The following is a 24,883-nucleotide window of genomic DNA, read 5'->3' on the forward strand; positions in this document are numbered from 1 at the left end:
GCTTAAGTGCTTAACTGTTTAAGAAGTTTTCGTTAATTGTTTTAGCATGACAGTATGTTGCATATCTTGTCTTGCTTTGTGTTCCGTGCATTCATAGTGTGAGTTGCACTTAGTCATAATAACTTACGTTATTGTTGCCATCGAGTTCATGAGGGGTCCGGGAAGTCCCAGGATTTTAGTTCGTGGCGTGGATACTAATCCGCCACGGGCACCGACTTATGAGGAGCGAGTGGCTCAGGGAATCAATCAGGGGATCGCTGAATCCCTACAGGAGTTAATACGTAGGCAGGTGGCAGGAGTGCAGATTCCAGCACCAGCACCGATACCGATAGTCAATGAGGCACTGGAGTACTTCATGCGACTACAGAGGGTCAAGATTGATCCATTTGCAGGGAGTTCAGATCCGCTAGTCTCAGAAGCTTGGTTGGACCTTATGGTTCGCAAGTTAAACAGTATGGCGGTACCCATGGACAGGTTGAGGATTTCTTTGACTGCTTCTTTGTTCATGGGTGATGCACATATCTGGTGGAGATCTATGACCAATGTCCACAATGTTGAGTTGATGACTTGGAATGAGTTCGGAGATCTATTTTTCGAGCGCTTCTTTCCGAGGGCTATGAGGCGGGAGATGAGGACACAGTTTACAGGTCTCTTTCAGGGCTCTATGAGTCATTGAGTATGAGACACGATTTACTTCTCTCTCTCGTTATGCCGAGGATATGGTAGCAATAGACGAGGCCAGGGCAATGAAGTTTCAGGATGGGCTACATCTTTACATCAGGCCACAGGTCTCAATTCTTGATTTGAGGACTTACAGAGAAGTGGTTCAGAGGGCTATACTAGCTGAAGCAGAGGAATGGGATCAGTTACGGATTAGGGGTTCACACAAACAGCCTCGCGGAGATAATCCATCATCTTCTGGGATTCAGTGGAAGAAGGCCAGGGTAGGGAACAATACTCACTCACAAGGGGCATCGCAGCAGAATCGTTCTGCACCCACAGTTCCTGTATCTTCGGGATCAGCCCAGGGAGTGGTTTGTTACCATTGTCAGTAGTCGGGGCACATCAAGCCTCGCTGCCCACAGCTTCGGGCACAGACAAATCAGACTTCAGTTTCTACAAAAACAGGGCAGGGAACTTGCTTCTATTGTAAGCGGCCAGGTCATCTCAAGAAGGATTGTCCAAGGTTGTTGAATAAGTCACGTGGTGGCACAGATTCACATATGGTACCGGTACAGTCTGCAGTGGTTCAATCTGGTTTCAGAGTTCCTCAGGCACCACAGCCAGTGGCGCCAGTTGGCACTGATCCAGCCAGAGGTTCTACACCTACTGCTTCTACACATCAGTCATGCTATCAGGGCAGTTCACAACAGGGCTTAGGGACCTAGGGACGAGCCTATGCTCTTCCACAAGTGGATGCTTCTGCCGGCACCTTTTCAGTTCGAAGTATCTTTCCGGTTTTCAGTTCTTGGGGACGAGTTCTTGTTGACACTGGTGCATCACATTCTTTCATTTCTGCATCATTTGCACATTTATTAGGTCTGGAGGTCACACTTCGGGATAGTCTTCTTTGTGTTGACACACCAGTTGGGGTCCAGTGTTTTGGATCGTGTTTGTCGGGGTTGTGCTATTGAGATAGCTGGGCAGACCTTAGAGTTTGATTTCATTGTTCTCGACATGACAGGTTTTGATGTCATTCTATGTATGGATTGGTTGTCATTATTTCGGGCTACGATCGATTGCTTCCGCGGGAGGGTGACCGTTTGTACTTCCAAGGGAGATTGTTTCCATTTTGTGGGAGATCGGAGTGATTCCCACCCGGCTATGGTTTTCAGCATTGGTGACTGGAGTCGCCACAGATCCTACTTGGCTAGTTTGCTAGTTGACGAGGATAGCAGTTTGGGACGTGCTTTTCCAGCAGTTGTTGAGGATTTTGTTGATGTCTTTCCAGAGGAACTGACAGAGTTACCTCCTTTAAGGGAAGTTGTTTTTGCCATTGATGTCATTCCCGGTACGACACCCATTTCTATGGCACCGTATTGTATGGCACCAGCAGAGCTTGATGAGTTGAAAGGTCAGTTAGATGATTTGAAGGCTAAGGGCTTTATTCGTCCTAGTGCTTCACCATGGGGAGCACCGATTCTTTTTGCAAAGAAGAAGGATGGGTCTTTGAGACTTTGCATTGATTATCGCAAGTTGAATCATGCTACGATCAAGAACAGATATCCTTTGCCTAGGATTGATGACTTATTTGATCAATTGAAAGGAGCGACATGCTTTTCGAAAATTGATTTGAGATCATGTTACTATTAGTTAAGGGTTAAGGATGAGGATATATCCAAGACCGCTTTTCGCACACGGTATGGCCATTATGAGTTTCTGGTGATGCCATTTGGTTTAACCAATGCTCCAGCAGCTTTTATGGATTTGATGAACTGTGTATTCAGTGACTATCTTGATAAGTTTGTTGTGGTGTTCGTTGATGACATTCTCATGTACTCAGCTTCGAGGGAGGAGCATGAGTATCACTTGAGAGCAGTTTTACAGATCCTTAGGGATAACCAATTGTATGCCAAATTCAAGAAATGCGAATTTTGGCTACCAGAGGTGAAGTTCCTTGGACACGTCGTGTCAGGGGACGATGTTGCAATAGATCCGACGAAGATTGAGTTTGTGATAGATTGGGAGCGTCCGAAGACAGTGTTTGAGATTCGGAGCTTTCTTGGCCTAACCGGCTATTACAGGAGATTTGTTCGGGATTTCTCTCATCTAGCGGCACCTATGACTCGACTTACTCGCAAGGGGGTCAAGTTCATATGGAATAAGGCTTGTGACTTTGCTTTTCAGGAGTTAAAGGTCAGGTTGACATCAGCTCCAGTTTTGATCATACCTGAACGTGGTTTGGGTTACGTGATCTATTGTGATGCTTCACAAGAAGGATTGGGTTGCGTCTTGATGTAGACAGAGGGGTGGTTGCTTATGGGTCTCGACAGTTGAAGACTCACGAGTTGAACTATCCGACACATGATTTGGAGTTAGCAGCAGTTATCTTTGCCCTGAAAGGGTGGAGACATTATTCGTATGGGGAGAAGTTCGAAGTTTTCTCCGATCACAAGAGTCTCAAATATCTCTTCTCTCAGAAGGATTTAAATTTGACACAGCCATGGAGGACTATGACTTTGTGTTGCAGTATCATCCGGGGAAGGCCAATATGGTGGCTGATGCATTGAGTAGGAAGTCACGGGGTACTCTTGCTAGCATTTCCATTCATAGATGGAAGATACTAGAAGAGCTTGCAGATCTTGGTTTGCAGTTGTATGAGGATGTTTCACCGGCTATTTTGTTTAGCCTTATGGCTTAACTGGCTCTTGTTAGCAGAGTTATTGAGGCACAGCAGGAGGATGGGGAGATGAAGTCCATCCACGATCGAATTTCAGGTGGCGTGAATGTAGTGGTCTCAGGTACAGAGGGAGTATGTTTATTCCCTTGTCTTGTCGTGACATTATTCTTCAGGATTTTCACCATTCTCGACTTGCAGTTCATCCTGGTGGTACGAAGATGTATCACAATTTGTGGATACAGTTTTGGTGGAAAGGCATGAAACGGGATGTTTTTCAGTTCGTGGCTAAATGCCTTACTTGTCAGCAAGTGAAGGCAGAGCATCAGAGACCGGCAAGGTTGTTGCAACCACTACCAGTGCCAGAGTAGAAGTGGGAGCACATCACTATGGATTTCGTGACGGGACTTCCGAGATCCATGGCAGGGAATGATACCGTTTGGGTCATTGTTAACAGATTGACTAAGACGGCTCACTTTTTGTCTATGGCAGTGACAGATGACGCAGAGAGACTTAGTGGACTGTATGTGGGGCAGATTGTCAGGCTTCACGGGGTTCCAGTATCCATTGTTTCGGATAGGGATCCCAGGTTCACATCTCACTTTTAGCAGAGTTTTCAAGAGGTTCTTGACACGGGGCTTCATTTCAGTACGTCATTCCATCCTCACACTGATGGTCAGTCGGAGTGTACCATTCAGATATTGGAGGATATGCTACGGGCTTGCATTTTGGATTTTGGGGATAGTTGGGAAGACTGCTTACACTTGGTTGAGTTTGCCTATAACAACAGTTACCAGACCAGTATTGGTATTGCACCTTTTGAGGCATTGTATGACAGACCTTGTAGATCTCCAGTTTGTTGGACCGAGGTAGGTGATACAGTCGCCTTAGGTCTCGATATTGTCTTTAAGACTACAGAGAAGATTAAGTTGATTCGGCAGCGGTTGGCTATAGCTCAGAACAGGCAGAAGAGTTATGCTGATAAGAGGAGGAGATCATTGTCTTTTGAGGTAGATGACCACGTCTTTCTCAAGATTTCTCTACGGAAGGGACTTCTGAGATTTCGGCAGACGGGCAAGCTGTCTCCTAGGTTCATTGGACCATTTCAGATTTTGGAGCGCGTCGGTGAAGTTGCTTATCATTTGGTATTACCGCCAGACCTGGATAGGGTTCACGACGTCTTTCATGTATCTATGTTGAGGAAGTACGAGCCGGATCCATCGCATGTTTTACGGTGGACAGATGTTGTTGTTGATGAGGACGTGACCTACGAGGAGGGTCCAGTCCAGATTCTTGATTCACGGAAGCAGGTTTTACAGACCAAGACCATTCCATTGATTAAGGTCTTGTGGAGACATTACGGCGTTGAGGAGGCTACCTGGGAGCTCGAACAGGAGGTTCGCTCTCAGTATCCCCATTTGTTCTCTCTTTTAGGTACGACTTGATTTCAGGAACGAAATCCTTTTAAGGAGGGTAGGTTGTAATGACCCGGTCTTTTTCCTCCTTTTTCATTTTCGGTGATTTTCTTTTTTCGTCTTTTTCTTATTTTGTATTTTCCCTATTTCGTCTTTTTTCCGTTTTTCGTTTTTTCTTACATAACCTCACTTGTTGTGCTCGGATTTGATTCCGATTTTGCATGCATTCATGGTATTTGATTTCCATGACATTGGTATTATTACTTTTCTTGAAAAGCATGCTAGATTAGTACTTTTTCTTGTAAAGGGCATGAATGCATACTTTAGTCTAATTATTCTTAACTTTTGGGATTTTAGTGTAATTATGTAAAATAATTATTTTTCATTTTAGGGACCTTTTTGCAATTTATTTTGGAAGATATTTTGAAAAAGGACCATTTTGCAATTTTTGGAAAGTGTGACAAGTGTTACACTCTCATGGAACCATTTGTTGGCAATTGGGTGGAGAGACTCGATACCATAGTTTCTTGACAATTGGAAGGTGGAGAGTCATCCATGTGTTGGCCTAGGATTGGTGCACATGTAACCATTGATTGTTGACAAGTGTGAGTCTAGGATTAAGTCTTGGAAGAGGCATTGGATTGGTGACAAGTGTAAGCTCAAGATTTAGTCTTGCATGTGTGTGTGTGTGAGGTAGTGTAAGAGCACATAGTGAGTGGAGGTTCTCTAGACACTCCACTCACCATTTTCACCTTCTCATTCATCTTTTACACTTGTTCTTCATAACCTAGCAAAGACTCCATTAGAGAAAGCTTAGTAAAGAGCTTTGACTTCACTTTTGGCACTCTCCCACTCACCCTAGACTTTTGACCTTAAGAGATAAAAGATTCATTTCACTTTCCTCTTCAAGAATCTTAACCTTGTTTTCCATTTTGTGCTTGGTAGCTTGGATTATAGAGATTCAATTCTCTATTGAGGTAGGGGTGGTAGTATGTGATACCCCTCGGATCCGAGACACGGGTTGATCAGGCCCAGGCCCAAACCCGAGGGAATATCAAACAATTAAAGTATTTTAAAGCGAACACAGATGACAAAATGAAATAATAAAGATGGAATAATAACTGAAAGAAACATTAATTATAAAACCCTCCATTTATAACTGAAAATTGAAACTCTAATCCTCTAAAACTTCAAGGTTACAACTCGGGAATCCACTGATGGACCCCTAACCAAAAGTTCAACAGAAACTGAAAACTGAAAATAGATAATGCTAGAAATATCGGGAGAAGTCCTACGTAATCAGATAAAGGTGAGACTGTCCTCGACAAGCACGATCAAGCTCTAAGGCTGGAACCGTCCTGTACCTGAAAAGAATAATAAAGGAGTGGGTCAGACCCACGAGCAAGTTCTAATCTAACTGCAATCCATACAGTGACCCGATACGCAGATACACCGTAGACACCTCACAATATCTATCTAGTCCATACGTATAAATATATCCACACTAAGGGACATTCACTAGTCTATAATAGGGGTCTCAACCTGAATAGAAGGCAACATGCGAATACGCACCCAAAGGTGGGAATGAGTACCTAGACCTAACAGGGTACACCTCAACCTATTATAACCAGCTACGCATCCACTGCATATACGCACCCTAACCAACAAGTCTGAAACTCAAGCTCAACTCGTGGTACCATAAACATATATATAAAATCCATCCACATCCAGGGTAAGCAGTTCAACTATTTATTAAACTGACCTACAATAAACCAACGAGTTGGTCACTCAACTTATTCAGTTGATATGACGTAACTACCATCCGTTAATACAGGAAGTCATCCAACTTGGTTACAGTTGATCTGACTTAGCCACAATTAGGATTCGATATCTTTCAATCCATTCCATTAATCCATTAGGTTAGGTCTTAGCGTTTTGAAGCTAAACCATCCCTAGTATGCCACCGTCCCATACCGGTGCATATAACCCTCCATATCAATGCCAATTACAATATAGAAATCATAATTTAGTAAATTACATTCCAAAACATTATCCAAATAATTGCAGGAAGATATTTGATGTTCTAGCAATTAAAAATCCAAACGATAATCCATATCATTGCAGAAAGTATTACTATTTCAACAATTAGCCTCCAAAGCATGCATAGGTCAACTTCAATACATCAATGACCCTATAATGTATTTAGAACAATTTATAAACATATTAGATCCCACTGGAATGCTCAAAAATAAGCTTGAGCAATTAAGTCTTCTTCCATTCCTTAATCGTGTACAATGTGCATAAATTTTATACAGTTTGTTCCGTTAACTTAGAGGTAAACTTTAATCAATTAAAAGTTCTATTTAGACCCAAAATTAACTTCTTAATCACTATGGCAAGTCCCAATATTTTTTTTTTTAAGTTCAAACACACAACAGCTTCAAACAGTGCATTAAACACCTTCCGGAAGCAAACTGAGCGAGAACAGGTTATGAACAAATGGGGAGCCGGCTCCAATTTTTATTGGAGCCTGCTCTACTTGGGTAGAGCCGGCTCTACACTTCCTAGAGCCGGCTCTACACTAGGGGGGAGCCGGCTCCTTCCTCCATGGAGCCGGCTCTCTCCCTCTCTGAGAGCCGTCTGTCCCTCTGTGACTTCTGCGACCTTCTTCTTCAACGCCGGTCGCTTCCCATCCGTTTAATTTAGTTTTAGACTATTCCCAAGGGTCCTAACTATGTCCAGTATAATCCCCATAAAGTGTTTACAACAGTTGAAATCAAAAACAAAAACTACAAGTTCCACAGACAAATCACGCTTAAGAAAACAACTACTGTAATGAACGTTAAAGAACCATCACCGAATTTATTCAAGGCAAAGATAAGGTTAAATTGACATATAAAAACATGCTTAATTCAATTATTGATCCATTAGAACCCTAGAGTATATCTAGGTGCACAGAACACAGGCCAACGGGAAGGAGGAAGAAAAGAACTTGCCTGAAGTTTTGGACTCAAAACTTGTCGCCGTCTTCCCAACGTCCGGTAACCACTGCAACACTGTCTAGCCTCCTAATACCTCCTTGGTCCTCTCTGTAGACTTCCTCTTAAGCCTCACTCTGTTTTCCCCACAACTGCTCTCTGTTTCCCTCTCTCTGTATCTCACGGTCTCTGTTGTTTTTACAGAAATTCCGGTTAATTATTCTCAAACCCTAAACCACCGTGACACACATACTTATAGGCTTAGTGATTAAACCCTAATCCATGTAACCTTAAGCCAAAGCCCATCTCGGCCCATAAACCGACCTAAGATAAATACCTACGTCGGCCACCTATGTAATTGCAACCCTAAATTTAACTGTAACTTAAAACAGAATTAAATGAAAAAAAGAATAATTAAATAATTAAATCCACTTAACTAATTATTTCCAATTAAATAACCCAATTAAATAACTAAAAACTTAAACAATAAACGCCAATTAAAGAACTTAAACAATAAACGCCAAATAAAGAAAAAAACAAATAACTTAAATCAATTTAAAACATATGACACATAGGTAAACAATTAAATAAAATAATTAAACCAAATAATCATGCAAAAATACAATAAAAATAATAAATAAATGCCGAGACTATCCTTTTAAAATTAGGGGTATTACATAGTATGTTTATATTCTAAGTGTTTTATAGTCCTTGTGGTTTAATAGATATTGTATACATGCTTTTGATATGATAGTATTGCATATTATAGGAAACCCTCACTTCTTGACTTAGGGTTTATTGATTTAAGCATGTATAATATGTGTAAACCATGTGTAGAAGGATTATATAATTTGGTAGATGTTAAATTCTAGTAAATGCACATGTGGTAGTAACATAGAACTCTAGTAGAATTATTAGTGTTATATGCAATTCTTATTGACTTGAATTGTTATATTTTTTATGATAATAATTCTATGTTCTTGTGAATTACAAATTGTGATTAATTTATGAGCCTATTGCTAAATGTTGATAATTAGTATATAGAGCTTGTTATTGAGGCATGACTTGAATTGATAAATTTGTGATATTGTATTGTGCATAATATCATGATGTGAATTTGTCATTTGGCATGCCATTCTAGATTTAGAACCCTAAGACATGGTTTGTATAGTTTCAAAATACTTGTGCATGGAAGGTAGTTTGTATGCCTTATTATATATATATAAGTTTTGAACTTGATATATATTTTGGAATCTCTTGGGACATTGTTACATGTGACATGGCTAAAGTTCGGCTTTAGTGCGGGAGGTATGAGTTCTCCCTAATTGAGATAGTGCGCACTAGGGTGGTTTTCCCAGTGGGTTAATGTCCGGAATAACCGTATTGATCTTGGTTAAGTCCGAGACGTGATGTCCAAGTCTTCCATTCCTTGTTTTCGCATTAAATTTCAAGTTGACAACCAATACTTAATTGTAGTTTGAAATTCTTGTTATTGGCGAATTGATATTATTAAGTACATTGATATTGATTTGTATTGCTAAAGAATCATTCAAGTTAGCTTAAGATGATCCTTTAGCATACCTTGAACATAGACGTTAAGTGGAATGTTCCATTGTATTCGTCTATATTGATCTTGCAATGATATTGAAACTTTAGGGTATATGCATATACTTCTCCTATGAGTAACTTGATTACTCACCCTAGTGGTTTGGGTTGTTTTTCAGGTAAAGAGACTATGTTCATGGTTGCTTATCATCCTTAGAAGCTTTTGAGCTTGTTGAAACATTTTTGTAGATTAACATGCAAGTGTTTAACATGCTCAACTTTTGAAGTTATATTTTGTATACCATGTATGTATGGTACTTTTGAAGGTTATGTAATTTCCTTGATGTGTAAAGATGTTAAGTAATCACTTTTGACATTTTAAGCATGTATGTAATGAGGCCAAGGGCCAAGCATGTCTACTTTTGTACTTAGACACTTTTGGTAACAAAGTTTTGCTTCAAATGTCTTTTAATCAAATTTTGAGGGTTGAGAAGTCAAAATCTTGTAAATGAAGTGTATGAGGCCATGGGCCATTGTTTTATATTCATTTAGTCATATCAAACTTGTTGACATGTTTACATTCTCAAAACTCATGAAAAATCAGTTTTATACATCCATTTTGAATTAAAGTATCATGGGATTCAAAGTTGAGGTAGTACCTTAACATCTTAGGCTCATAGCAGGTTCAGCAGCAGGTTTTCGAGGTGTTTCGATTGATCGATGTCAAATGGTTTTGTGTTTGCACAGTAACATCACATTCCAGTAGCCAAATACACTGTTCAGGGGTCATTCCGGTCGACCGAACCCTTATTTCGGTCTACCGAAGAAACACGAACCTTTTCTTCATGATTTTAGGTCCCAGCATCTTCATTTCGGTCGTCCAAAACTTCATTTCGGTCGACCGAAATAGCTAGAACCCGAGCCTAGCTTCTGTTGAGTTTCAGCACTGATCTTCCAACTTCGAAGGGTCATAACTTCTTGGTTTCTAATCCAAATGGGGTGATTCTTGAGCCTAAACTCAAGGATTTTGAGTCAGATTTCCAATGATACCAATACCATCCTCAGATTCCAAACACAATGGAAATTATTCATGTTTTAGTGATGTAGTATCCGTTTTCACTTCAACCGAGATAGGGTATTATGTGGGATTCTTAGCCAGTGTACATGGAACCTCTTGGATTGTTTCAAAATGACTAGATTAGGTTGTATTAACCTTGTTTGACTTGTTTAGAGTCAAGTTTCTTCTTTTAATTGTGAATTGACCATTTTGCCCCTTGGATGACGAATCTTGTTCTCTTTGACCTTTGATTCCATTTTTGCTCTCTTTAGGATCCGTGATCTCATAGATGGTCACATTGGTGTCTTAAGGGTGACTTCTATCTCTTAAGACCTTTATTTTTCATTTGCTTCCGCATTTCGGATCCATTATCGGATCAACTTTCGGTTCATCACTGACGCACCTGGTTGAAAAACTTGGACCGTCACATTGTCCATACACTTGGTGGCACTCTCCTCAGCCACTCATATGCTCTAACATTCATCTCTTTAATCTTGTGCATATGTAACTCAAAATCAGCTTCTGTGTATGATTGAGCTGCTTCCTAAACCTCATTTTTCATATTTTGTCCTCTATATTTTAGTTTGAAATTTTCACAGAGGTGTCTCACACAAAATCCGTGTTCAACCCCATACAGAATTGTATCAAAACTATCAACTAATCCCTTAAATTCAATACTGTATAATATATCCATCTACAATAGAAATCATGTACATATATAAATAATAGGAACAATGCACTATTTTCATACTTTAATATAAAGTAAGAGAGAGAAAAATAAACAACACTACATATACATATATAAAAAAGGGAACTTTTTCACAACATAATAATTCAGAAAGGGACCACTCAGTCACCAGTTTAAAAGGAATTAAAAATTAGATAACACTACATACTTTGTTGCTCGAATCTTTGAATACAGGAAGGGAACACAAACAAATAGAATCAGTGAATCTTACCAAACTGACAATATCATTTTATGGTTACAAACACAACTATAAAAAATAAAATACCTGCACCACCATTAACCACATATTTTTATTTTTTACAACATAAAAAGAAAAAGGAATACAATAAAGCAATTAGAACGGTATAGATATTTTACTACCATCCAAAATCACAAACAAAACTACAAAAAACAACTTTTGTAATGTTTCCAATTTTCGTAATTTTCTATTTTCTGAATTTTTTTTTAATTTTTTCGAGGGTATTTTTATTTTTTCTCGTTCTGTGTGCAGGACACCGTAGGATGTGTCGGGTGTGTCAGGGTATTGATTGGGATATTTTCTTGAATTCAGGACTCTTGGAAATGCATCAATTGCCATTTTGGCATTTTTCTGTTTTTCGGATCGGAAGGTTCCAGGTGGGACCCGCTTCGGGGTTGTTGTGCATGGTGGTTGTATCACGGGTCCATTTCATTTTATATATTGTTATTTTGTGCACATTTATTGGTTGTGTGGTTGTAGTTTAATTTGTGTGTGTGTGTGTGTGTGTGTGTGTGTGTGTGTACATTTTTATTAGAAAAGTGGGATTTTATAAGTGGTGGGACCCGCCCCTTTTGTGGTCATTACAAAATGACCTTGTATGGTCATTTAGTGATCATTTTCTTCAGCCCTCTCTCCCGCAGCTTTTCTCTCTCTCTATTTCTCTTTTTCTTTTCTTTTCTTTTCTTTTCTTTCACCAAAACAAGCTTGATTTAGCTTTAACCCTTAGGATTTTGATATTGCCGCTTAAGGCAAAGTTGACGAGCGCGACCAATGTTTTGATCGGAGCAAAGCTCAATTTGGCCACCATTGGGGATTTCGAATTCTAGGGTTCTTGGGCTGAAATTTGAGGCTTCTTATGGGTTTGTTCTTTAATTGAGGTAGGGGTTTTCCTAATGTCTAAGTTTTGATTCAATTTGAGCAAATTTCTATTACTTTTGATATATGTTGTAAATCATGAAATTAGATATAAACTTGTTGAGTTATGAATGTCTTTATATGTGTAAATCATGAGTTGTTTAAATCTTAAGTTGATAGCTTACCTAATTTTGTTATGTGTAAATTTTGATAATTCTTGAAGATGCCTGACTTAGGAAAAAGATGTCCTTATTGTGTTGATCTTTTAAGTATGCCATGGATATTACTTGACATTTATAAGATGAATTGATGATATTGTTGGTGCAATAGTGATGAACTTATGATTTGAGGTTGAAAATCATTACATTGCATACCATGGCATAAACAGGGGATTTGGAGATAATTTGAAAGGAAAATTTTGTTTTATTTAAAAAGTGAAATTTCTTTAAGGAAGGGAAGTGTTTTTTTTTTTAAAAAAAATGAACCGGATTTCGTGAGTTCAGGGCTAGCTTGACTTAGAGGGAGCGCGGCTCGGTGTAAAACGTGAAAAAGTTAATACTAGGCCCTTTAACGTTTGCCAGAATTGGAACGGGGATAGTTATCAATCTCGCCTCGGTAATGTCAGTTAGCAGGTTTTCGAAAGGTGAAAGATGGGTCGGTATAAACCAGGTTTGGGATGGGTGCATCATATTTTATAACATGCACATCATGTTGTAGAATTGTGTTGTGTGCTGAGTATGTTGTCTATAAGTTGTAAATGTTGTGTGGACTCCCATTGCATGACCTTGATTCCTTATCATTCCTTTATGTGTTACGTGGCTCAAGGGAGTCCAAAACTAACACTTTAAGCGACTTCTATTGAGCTTTATACTCACCCCTTATCTTCAACATTTTCAAGATACGGAAAAGGAACAGCGGACGATAATCCACCTCTAGCTTAGTCGGGTTGCAAGGGACTTGAGCTTTTGTTTGAGATCAATGTATATATATGTTACCTTTTGACGTAAATTATATTTAGTGACATTTGTATCTAATTCATGGGTGGAAATGGTCCTGAGACCATCCTCTTTTATTTTGTGATCTCATTATGATTTCGATATCCATATAAGGCATTAAGGCCATATTTTGATGTAAAATGAACTTGTTTAACTTCAAATGATGTAATGGACTCCTTTACGGTTTTAGTTGATTATAAGGATACCTACTTGTATTATTTTCATTGCAAAATATATAATTTGGGACAGGTTTGGACTTTGAATAAGGTCACCAAGAGACCAAATGGGGTGTCCATGTGCATGTTCACAGTTTTAGGCTTTTTCTGGGTTAAATTTTAAGTTCTGGTCATCTGAAACCGGTTCAGCCCCATTGAACTGGTTAAAGGGGTGTTTTTAGTTCATGGTTGGGCACACTGCCCATCTTGAACTGGTCCAGGGTCCTTGAACCAGTTCAAGACTTCCAGTGTCCACTTTTGCCATTTTATCCCCTAGTGTGTCCTCGGGTTCGGGTAAAGACCCGGTTAGCGATTCGGACCTTGGGTTTGGGTCGTTACAACTTTACTAATTGCATTTATTTTAACACATTAAATCAAATTTTAACGCACTTCCCACATATTTAATAGCTGACAAACACCATTATGTTTGTTGCACAAAACAAAGTATGAAACATTTATAGAGAGACAGTGTTGTGATAATAGACTAAAATCAAATATGAAATCATTTACAGAAATATTACTTTGATTACAGACCAATATCATACCCAATATTACAATTATTAAGTGATCAGGGTTTACCCTCGTGCGAGACATCTTGAGGATTGATCATCCAGTAGCAATGGAAGGAGTTGTGTTTTTTGAGATTGTGTTTCATAGTCAAACACGTAAAAAGGGATAAGTGAAGCTTATGCAGTGTTTGGCGCTAAAATGTGTCTTATACACATATGTTTGCCGCTAAAATGATAAAAGGGGTATGCGAGGCTTGTTGATAAGGTTGTGTTGTCAATATCCCATTGGTTGTTGAGATTACACTTTGACAAGTCAGTGATAAGGTGTGTGTTGTGGACATATCATTGGTTGCTGAGATTACACTTGCCAAGTCAGCAATATTAGCAACAATCACATTGAAACGACGTCGTTCTAATTAATGGCAATTTGGTAATTTAACTTTTTTCGGTGAGCTCCGATAAATAGATATTTCAATTTGTCCTTAATTTTCCCATTTTATATAGTTCAGGGGGGGCATTAGTTAGTTAAGGGGCTTTTGTTTTTTTTTTTGCTGAAAGTTCACGGGTTTATTGCCCTTTTATCTAAATTTTAATAACAAAGAGTAAAATAGTCTTTTGAATTTGTTCCAACAAATCAATATTTTAGGGGAATCTTGAATTCAAGGGTTAGTTGTAAAAAATCAATAATTTAGGGAGGGTTTTTTTCACTTTACCTTAATAATAATACAGTAATACTAAAGGTAAACGGGTTTGTTTGACGTAAAATCAAAACCGGTTCATAGCTGTTCAACCGCTTTGTCACAAATTCACAGTTTGTTTATATAGCCGTTGCCAGATTTCCTGAAATACCCTACTCACAATTCGCAAAAAAAAATCCTAGTCACAATTCGCTATTTTTCTCTGAAAAATCTCTCGAACGCACAACTCCTTCATTAACGCTCTTCTTTTCTCTCTCTCTCTCTCTCTCTCTCTCTAATTTTTAGTTTTGTTCATGTTTTGCTGGATTTCTACTCTTTCTATACAATTTTGATATATCACACACACACACACACACACACACATATATATATTATCTGTTCTGTTTATAAAACTTTTTTTTGGATGCAGGAATTGGTACGAAAATGTTGCAATTTCCTCTCTCCGATCAAAAACTTCAAGGACGCGTGAAAACGTATGTATTTCCATCTGCTTGCATCAACATTTAGCTTTCTGTTTTTAGTATAAATTCTTCAAAATTTTGTATGGAATTCCTTTTGATTTCATTTCTTTGGTTTATGTGTTCGTGAATTTCTTGGATTTTTGGATTTACTGTGAACTAGGGTTTCTTCTTCTTATGTTTGAATTTTTATATTTGTTTAGACGGTAGAGTGTGGTTTGCAATATTTTTAGAATTTTGTGGTTGACGTTACCATTAATTTCTAGGATTCTGATATTTTGTCATATAGGGTTTCTCTAGCATATTTTAGGTGGTCTATTTTCTATGATTTTGAATTCTCAGAAATTTATTGTTTATTTCTTCAACCTTTATTGATTCTGCACAACTATATCTTTTACATGATTATATGATTTTTTTAATTCATAGTCCTGTGGGTTTATTGGTTTGGATTTTCCTGTATAGTGGGATTCAACATGAAGATTCAGAGAAACACACAATATATATATATATATATTTTATTTGTTAAAATTTGGATATATAATGATCTATTGCAGTAGTTCTTTCCTTATTCAGAGAAACACACTCAATAATGTTTAGGACACACTCTCGGCTAAAGAATTGATATCATAATACCCTGCTTTGGGCTCTTCTTTTTCGGGAGATGGCCCTTGGACCTCATAATCAATAGGCCCCATAATCTCTTGAGACATGTGCAACCACAGCTCTTAACTCTTTAGGGGTTGCAATTGAAGATACCTTGAAAGAAGAGGGGGATTCAAATATGTTTGACAATGAAGCAATAGGTATAGCCATTTTAGAGCTCTCCTCTCTCAATTCGTCATTGGGGGAGGATCCACAACGCTTCTCCCTTGTTCCTTTATAACTTCCTCGCACTCATTCAGATTAGGTCTAGGAGACAAATTCTCCTTCATTCTCCATTTTTGTTTATGCTTATAGTGGGCTTAGAAGAGCAAGATTTAGTAGAATGACCAAAACATTCACAATCTAACATCTTTGGGGTTTCCTGGATCCTCCTCCTCCACCCTAATCTAAAAGATTCACAGAACAAAGGATCCTTGCTTTTAGAACAAACCACATCCTCTAAGTGTAGGACATATATTCCCCAAGTGGGTTTTCTTTCTTTCCTTTTTCTTCTTGTTGTTGCTAAGCTCTCATTCTTCTTCTTCTTCTTCTTCCCTTTTTTTTTTTTTTTCTGCATATGTACTGATAGCTTCTTTTAGATTGATTACTTTCTTGTTGACATGTGTTTGTTTGGTAATTTAACAGTATTTGAAGAGGACTCTTGAAGCTCCTAAGCTCCTAGATGGCTTTTATTTGAATTTACTGGATTGGAGTAGCAGTAACATTGTTGCTATCGCTATTGGAAATTCAGTATATTTGTGGAATGCTGCTAATGGGTCTACTTCTGAACTTCTTGTGACAGATGAGGAAATTGGGCCCGTGACAAGTGTCAGATGGGCACCAGATGGAGTGCATCTTGCTGTAGGTTTAAATAATTCCCACATCCAGCTGTGGGACCCTTCATCTGGTCAGATGGTAAGAGTTTTCTTTGAAGTATCTTTTTTATTTTTTATATTTTTTTTTATCTATCATTAATGCTTTTGTTTCTTTGAACAGATTATTGTAAGTAATTAGATGATGCATGGTGAAAAGTTGGCGTTTTATTTGACTGTTGTTCTGTGAAAAAAAAGATGACAAACATTTTTGGGTAGTTGTAACTTGTAAGAAACTCTTGTATATGTTGATGTTGTTTTTTTTTTTTTTGTTTTTGGGTCCTTTTTTGGTGAGTAATTTTATATTACTAATAAGATATACAATAAAATTCAAAACATGATCCCGGTGAAAGAAAATTTAAACCAGAGAGGAAAAAACCTTACAATAAAGAAAATGCCTACTCACACCTCGAGAGTTTAGTGGAAAGAAATATTTGACCTCTTATTTTCTGGGAAAAGAGGTCTTTGTTTTTTCATGAACTCGTGTTATCCGTGATATTTAGGTTCTAAGGAAGGATTAGGCTTTTGTCGGTTTCTCTAACTGCATTTTGTGTGCAAAAGAAAAACATAAAGTAAAAGTATATTTACATGCAACACAAGATGCGTCTTTTATATCCAATTTAACTTTTGATAAAGTTGGTAATTTATTTTACCTTCTATTTAGTTTGGAAAAGAACTAAGTCAGCTATAGTGGTGAACTGCAAGGTTGAATAAGGCATGTATCATTGAAGATTTTATTATATTGATATAATGCATAAAGTGGACATGTTGGAAGGATTATGGCGTGTAAAGTTGTTCTATATTTTAGAAAACAGTATTCTTAGAATTATGAGTTCTATATTCTTTATTTTGGAGTGAAATGAAATCTCTTTATTGCAAATTTCTCATGATCTAGGCATTAGCTTTGTAATTTTTCTGGTGCCACCTCTCCATCCTATACTCTAATATGCTTTGGTTTTTCTGAACGGGTGAGGAATTTGCGTGACGAGCATAGTTCAAGGGTTGGTTCACTCGATTGGAACAATCACATCCTTACCACCGGGGGAATGGACAGTTTGATCATAAACAATGATGTAAGAATAAGATCCAGCAATGTTGGAACATATAGGGAACGCTGTCAGGAGGTTTGTGAACTTTGTGGACTGAAATGGTCTGCATCGGGCCAGCAACTAGCAAGTGGGGGGAAGGACAGTCTCCTCTACATATGGCTTTTCTCTATGACCTCTACAAATTCTGCCAATCAGTGGATTCGCTGCCTAGAAGACCACAGGGCCGCTGTGAAAGCTCTTTCCTGGTGTCCTTTCCAGAGTAATCTGCTTGCCTCCGGTGGTGGTGTAGGAGACCAGTGCATAAAGTTTTGGAACACCAACACTGGATCACGCCTGAACTCAGTAAATACAGGTTCACAGGTCTGTTGCTTGCTTTGGTACAAACATGAACGTGAGCTTATGAGCTCTCATGGCTTCAATGATAACCAACTTACCCTATGGAAGTATCCTTCTATGGTCAAGATTATAGATCTTTATGGTCATACATCAAGAGTTCTTCGTATGGCTCAGGTGAGTTGGGTCATCAATAAATCATATGCTTTAGTCCTGTTCTTGTTTTATGAATAATAGGTTTTCTATTTTTTTCACTCCCCTTTCTTGATGGATGCATTTCAGAGTCCAGACGGGTGTACGGCTAAGAAGCACGGATACGGATACGGGACACGGATACGACACGACACGGACACGGCGACACGGCAAATCCAAAAAAATTAGGACACGGACACGGCGAATAGTATATATATATATATATATATATATATCAGCATTAATAATTAAAAAAAAAAACACTTATATGTTTAGGTTGGAATATATATATATATATATCACTGATATGTTAGTATATATATATATCAGCATCTTTAGGACACGGACACGGCGAATTGTGGCATCTTTAGGTTAGTATATATATATATCAGCATCTTTAGGGTAGTACAAAACAAAAAATAGAACATATCAGCATTAAAAATTTTAAATAAAAAAAAAATTAACATATCAGCATTAAAATTAAAAAAAAAAAAAAAAAAAAAATCCAGAAAAGTGTGTTTGAGCCGTGTCCGAGCTGTCTGAGCCGTGTCCGAAAATTAAAAAAATTCCAGACACGTTTTTTGGCGTGTCCGACACGTGTCGGACACGGATCCTTCGCCCATTTTGGAGTGTCCGTGCTTCCTAGGTGTACGGTTGCATCTGCAGCAGCGAATGAGACACTATTGTGGAACGTGCTTGGAACTCCTAAATTGGCCGTGAATGCTCCCAAAACGAAGCCAGAACCATTTGTTAATCTCACCCGCGTCAGGTGAAGAGTTTGTATCTGGAATGGGTGATTAAAAGTATTTTTCTTGGTACATGCTCCATTGGATTTGTGATGAAATTGGCTAAAAATTATTCAAGGGGAAATAAAACTAATAAAGAAATTTGCTAAAAATTAGCATATTTAAGGTATGATGAATGCTTATTATGTTCTTAATTTACACAAAATCTGCTGAGTTTTTAATAAAAAAATATGGATCATACTTTATTCTTTGCTTTTGATTTGAAGTTAAGGTTCCCATTTAAGAGCAACTACCAACCAGTGTATTAGCCCATATCTACAAGCCTTCATTTTTGAGGAGTCGTTGTCGTCATCATCGTTGCCTTTATTCTACAATCGGGATCGGCCACATGGATTCCTTTTCCACTCTTTTCTATCATAAGGTATATCTCCTACTAAACTTAATTTTTTAAAATCATTTCTTATCACTTCATTCCATGTTAGTTTTGGTTGCCCCTCGTTTTTCTGATTTGTTCTTTTATTGGCAAAAATGGTTTGATCCCATAGCTCAAACTTGAAGTAAAAATTACCTTTGAAAGTGTCCATTTTCTGTAATAGAGGATAATTATTTTCAGCCAAAGAGGCATTCTGGTCTTTTTAAGTCTTTCTAGCAGTTGAACTTCTTTCCCTCTCCGGGCATTGCATATCTCTATTCCTATCCCTTGTCAGTTATCTCTAACAGCGATTTTCATACGCACACACGCACATGCGCGCGCACACACACACACACATATATATCAGCTGCAATTTAAAACAGATTTTTTGCAGAAATGTCAAAGAGCTTAATGTGTTGATTTATAAAAGATCTAGAACTGAAAATTACATCACCTCAAATTCTGCGAAGATCGAATTGAATTGAAAAACCCTCATTCAAGTTTCAAAACTCTATTTTTGGGTGATTTTGATCTTTAACAGCAAGAGAATCTCACTTATATCCAGTCTATTCCAAAGTCTGCTGAAGCAAGTGATTGTGCCGAAAGTTTAGAAGCATTTCATCTTTATTATACTCTGATCAGAAGCCCTCTCTACAAGCTGTGAAATACTTCAAATCCTCTTCTCTGCAATTTCACATCTGCTGCAGATCTCTATCCTCTGACTGAAATAGTGTTTTTTTTTTTTTTTTTTTTTTTTTTTTTTTTTGTATAAGTGTTTTGTAAATCACTATTGACCTTTAGGGTTTCTTTAGCATATTTTAGGTGGTCTATTTTCTATGATTATGAATTTTCAGAAATTTATTGTTTATTTCTTCAACTGGTATTGATTCTGCACAACTATATCTTTTACATGATTAGATGATTTTTTAATTCATGGTCCTATGGGTTTCTTGGTTTGGATTTTCCTGTATAGTGGGATTCAACAGGAAGATTCAAAGAAACACACAATATATATTTATTTTTATTTGTTAAAATTTAGATCTATAACGGTATATTGTAGTAGTTTTTTCCTTATTCAGAGAAACACACTCAATAAGGTTCAGGACACACTCTTGGCTAAAGAATTGATATCATAATACCCTGCTTTGGGCTCTTCTTTTTCTGGACATGGCCCTTGGACATCATAATCAATAGGCCCCATAATCTCTTGAGACATGTGCAACCACATCTCTTAACTCTTCAGGTTGCAATTGAAGATACCTTGAAAGAAGAGGGGGATTCAAATATGTTTGACAATGAAGCAGTAGGTATAGCCATTTTAGAGCTCTCCTTTCTCAATTCCTCATTGGGAGGATCCACAACACTTCTCCCTTTTTCCTTTATAACTCCCTCGCACTCATTCAAATTATATCTAGGAGACAAATTCTCCTTCATTCTCCTTTTTTGTTTATACTTAGTAGTGGGCTTAGAAGAGCAAGATTTGGTAGAATGACCAAAAGATTCACAATCTAACATCTTTGGGGTTTCCTGGATCCTGGATTCACTGAACAAGGATCCTTGCTTTTAAGAACAAACCGCCTCCTCTAGTAGATAGTTATCAAGAGTCATTCTCATCCGTTCACCAATCCAAACCCACTAAGTCTAGGAGATATATTCCCCAAGTGGGTTTTCTTTCTTTCCTTTTTTTTTTTTTTTCCTTCTTGTTGCTAGACTCTCATTCTGATTTGTGGTGTTTTTATCTTCCTATCTGCTTTTTTTTTTGGTTGCATATGTAGTGATAGCTTCTTTTAGATCGATTGCTTTGTTGTTGACATGCGTGTGTTTGGTAATTTAACAGCCTTTGGAAAGGACTCTTGATGCTCCTAAGCTCTTAGATGACTTTAATTTGAATTTACTGGATTGGAGTAGCAGTAACATTGTCGCTACTCGCTGTTGGGAATTCAGTATATTTGTGGAATGCTGTCAATGGGTCTACTTCTAAACTTTAAAAAAAAGTTCAAAAGTAGACCCATTAGCAGCATTCCACAAATATAACTTCTTGTGACAGATGAAGAAATTGGACCTGTGACAAGTGTCAGATGGGCACCGGATGGAGTACATCTTGCTGTTGGTTTAAATAATTCCCACATCCAGCTGCGGGACTCTTCATCTCGTTGAATGGTAAGAGTTTTCTTTAAAAAGTGTTTTCTTTTTTTACATTTTATCGATCATTTATGCTTTGTTTTATTATTGTAAGTAATTAGATGATGCATGGTGAAAAGTTGGCATTCTATTTGAATGTTGTTCTGTGAAAAAAAGAAAGAAAAGGATGACACATTTTTTTAACTAGATGTAAGAAACTTCGGTGTTTGTTGTTATTGTTTTTTTTTTTATGTGTCCCCTTTTTTGGCAAGTAACATTATATTACTAATAATGAGATCATATATAATAAGATTCAAAACACGATCTAAGTGAAAGAAAATTTAAACCAGAGGAAAAAGGCTAACAATAAAGAAAATGCATACTCACACCCTGAGAGGTTAGTGGAAAAGAGGTCTTTGTTATTTCATGAACTCATGTTATCCATGATATTTAGGTGCTAAGGAAAGATTGGGCTTTTGAACGTTTCTCTTAAAAAAAAACTGCATTTTTTGTGGAAAAAGAAAAACTAAAAGAAAAAAGTATATTTACATGCAACGCAATGCGTCGTTTATATCCGATTTAACTTTTGATAAAGTTGGTAATTTCTTTTACCTTCTATTTAGTTTGGAAGAGAACTAAGTCAGGTATAGTGGTGAATTGCACGGTTGAATAAGGCATGTATCATTGAATACTTTATTATATTGATATAATGCATAAAGTGGACTTGTTTGGTGGATTATGCGGCTTGTAAAGTTGGCCTATATTTTAGAAAACAGTATTTGTAGAACTATGAGTTTTATATTCTTTATTTTGGAGTGAAATGAAATGTATTTATTGCAAATTGTCACATTTCTCGTGATCTAGGCATTAGCTTTGTGATTTTTCTGGTCCCCCCCCTCTCCATCTTATACTCGAATTTGCTTGGTTTTTCTGAACAGCTGAGGACTTTGTGAGACGGGCATAGTTCACTTGATTGGAAGAATCACATCCTGACAACCGGGGGAATGAACGGTTTGATCATAAACAACTATGTAAGAATACGATCCCACAATGTTGGAACATATAGGGGACACTGTGAAACCTCTTGACAGTGTCCCCTATATGTTCCAACATTGTGGCTGTCGTCAACTAGTATATTAGCCCCATATCTCCAAGCCTTCATTTTTGAGTCATCGTCATTGTCATCATCCATGTCTTTATCCTACAATCGGAAGCGACCACATGGATTCCTTTTCCACTATTTTCTGCTTGCCTCTGGTGGTGGTGTAGGAGACCAGTGCATAAAGTTTTGGAACACCAACACTGGATCACGCCTGAACTCAGTAAATACAGGTTCACAGGTCTGTTGCTTGCTTTGGAACAAACATGAACGTGAGCTAATGAGCTCTCATGGCTTCAATGATAACCAACTTACTCTATGGAAGTATCCTTCTATGGTCAAGATTATAGATCTTTATGGTCATACATCAAGAGTTCTTCATATGGCTCAGGTGAGTTGGGTCATCAATAAATCATATGCTTTAGTCCTGTTCTTGTTTTATGAATAATAGGTTTTCTATTTTGTTCACTCCCCTTTCTTGATGGATGCATTTCAGAGTCCAGATGGGGGTACAATTGCATCTGCAGCAGCGAATGAGACACTATTGTGGAACGTGCTTGGAACTCCTAAATTGGCTGTGAATGCTCCCAAAACGAAGCCAGAACCATTTGTTAATCTCGCACGCGTCAGGTGAAGAGTCTGTACCTGGAATGGGTGATTAAAAGCATTTTTCTTGGTACATGCTCCGTTGGATTTGTGACGAAATTGGCTAAAAATTATTCAAGGGGAAAAAAAACGAATAAAGAAGTTTGCATATTTAAGGTATGATGAAAGTTTATTCAGTTCTTAATGTACACAAAATCAGCCCAGTTTTTAATAAAAAAATATGGATCATACTTTATTCTTTGCTTTTGATATGAAGGTTCCCATTTAAGAGCAACTGCCAACCAATATATTAGCCCCATATCTACAAGCCTTCATTTTTAAGTCATCGTCATCGTCATCGTCATCATCCATGCCTTTATCCTACAATCGGGATCGACCACATGGATTCCTTTTCCACTCTTTTCTATCATAAGGTACATCTCCTACTAAACTTAATTTTTAAAAATCATTTCTTATCACTTCATTCCATGTTAGTTTTGGTTGCCCCTTGTTTTTCTGATTTGTTCTTTTATTGGCAAAAATGGTTTGATCCCATATATCAAACTTGAAGTAAAAATTACCTTTGAAAGAGTCCATTTTCTGTTATAGAGGATAATTATTTTCAGCCAAAGAGGCATTCTGGTCTTTTTAAGTCTTTCTAACAGTATATTGGCCCCATCAATTATTTTTGTTAGGTTTTAATATTTTTTTGTTTGTAAATATTTGATGACAACCAAATGGTCATGAAGTATATATATTTTACATCCAATAAAACGGAGCCTAAATGAAAATTTATTTTGTTTGATATCTAGAAGAGGACAAGTGATGGCCATGAAGTCTTCCATAGGGATTATGAAAATGCATGTGATTTTATTAAGTATGGCTGCTAGGCCAATGAGTTCCTAAGAATAAGCATTCAATTTTTTTTATTAAACGACTCTTACTTATGTTGATACTGAAATTATATTTTTGTTCTCCATCCTTTGTTTCGACATAAATTTTTTTTTTAGAGAATATTTTCCTTTTTCATATACTTTTTCAGTGTTTGGTAAAAGTTTACGTCGAGATTAAGGTTGAGTTCATTGGGCTGAGTATGTAAAATAATTTGTTGAAAATTGATTGATAAACTATTTTTGTTAAATTTTAATATTTTTTTTCTTCGTAAATATTTTACGACAACCAAACACTAGAAAATAAAAAATATATATTTTTTGAAAAATATTTTACATCCAAACAAGAGGAGCTCAATGTTAAAGAATTTATTGAGATATATACTTGTGTATTGTATATATCAGATTGATTGGTAACTATCTAATTCCCTTTTCATGAACAGCACCACTCATGTTGAAGCTCATAAAGCATCTTCATTACATAGAAAGTTCCAGAATCACTCGATAGGATATTGATTTAGATTAGTTTAAGACTTTGAATATTATATTGGCTTTCATTGTAATTAATAAAAAAAATATTTATCATTTGGAACAAGTTGCATTGATGTGAATCATTAAAAGAATTTTTGCTTATCATATATTCGTTTTTTGTTATGCTTGGCTGGAATTTTATTTTTGTTTGTGTAAGAAAAAATATTTATTATCTTTTCCTTTTTTAAAAAATGTATAAATTGTTGTTGAAGACAAGCGTAAACTTTGTTAAATTTATCTTTTCAACATATTGTAAAAAATAATCCAAGTATTTAGAGTAACCTTAGACATGATGATACATCAGAATCAAAATGCAATAATGATGATGATAGGTGCACTGATTTCATAATAAAATTCATTTGA

At 37.1% G+C, this 24,883-nt stretch overlaps 1 protein-coding gene across 1 annotated transcript; it reads left to right on the plus strand.

Annotated features, from left to right (window-relative positions):
• The first annotated feature begins 14,691 nt into the window (after positions 1-14,691).
• LOC132303466 (cell division cycle 20.2, cofactor of APC complex-like) lies at positions 14,692-24,643 on the plus strand. The gene is made up of 9 exons (XM_059800729.1): positions 14,692-15,063; positions 16,493-16,604; positions 17,530-18,121; positions 18,227-18,237; positions 18,783-19,303; positions 21,132-21,454; positions 22,354-22,905; positions 23,011-23,276; positions 23,377-24,643. Coding segments are annotated over exons 2-5 (732 nt in total). The 5' UTR covers positions 14,692-15,063; positions 16,493-16,602; the 3' UTR covers positions 18,910-19,303; positions 21,132-21,454; positions 22,354-22,905; positions 23,011-23,276; positions 23,377-24,643.
• The last annotated feature ends 240 nt before the right edge of the window (positions 24,644-24,883 follow it).

This window comes from Cornus florida, unplaced genomic scaffold (genome assembly GCF_030987335.1).
Source record: "Cornus florida cultivar Cherokee Brave unplaced genomic scaffold, ASM3098733v1 CherokeeBrave_3.0.0_Hap2_Chr04, whole genome shotgun sequence".
Taxonomy (NCBI): Eukaryota; Viridiplantae; Streptophyta; class Magnoliopsida; order Cornales; family Cornaceae; genus Cornus; species Cornus florida.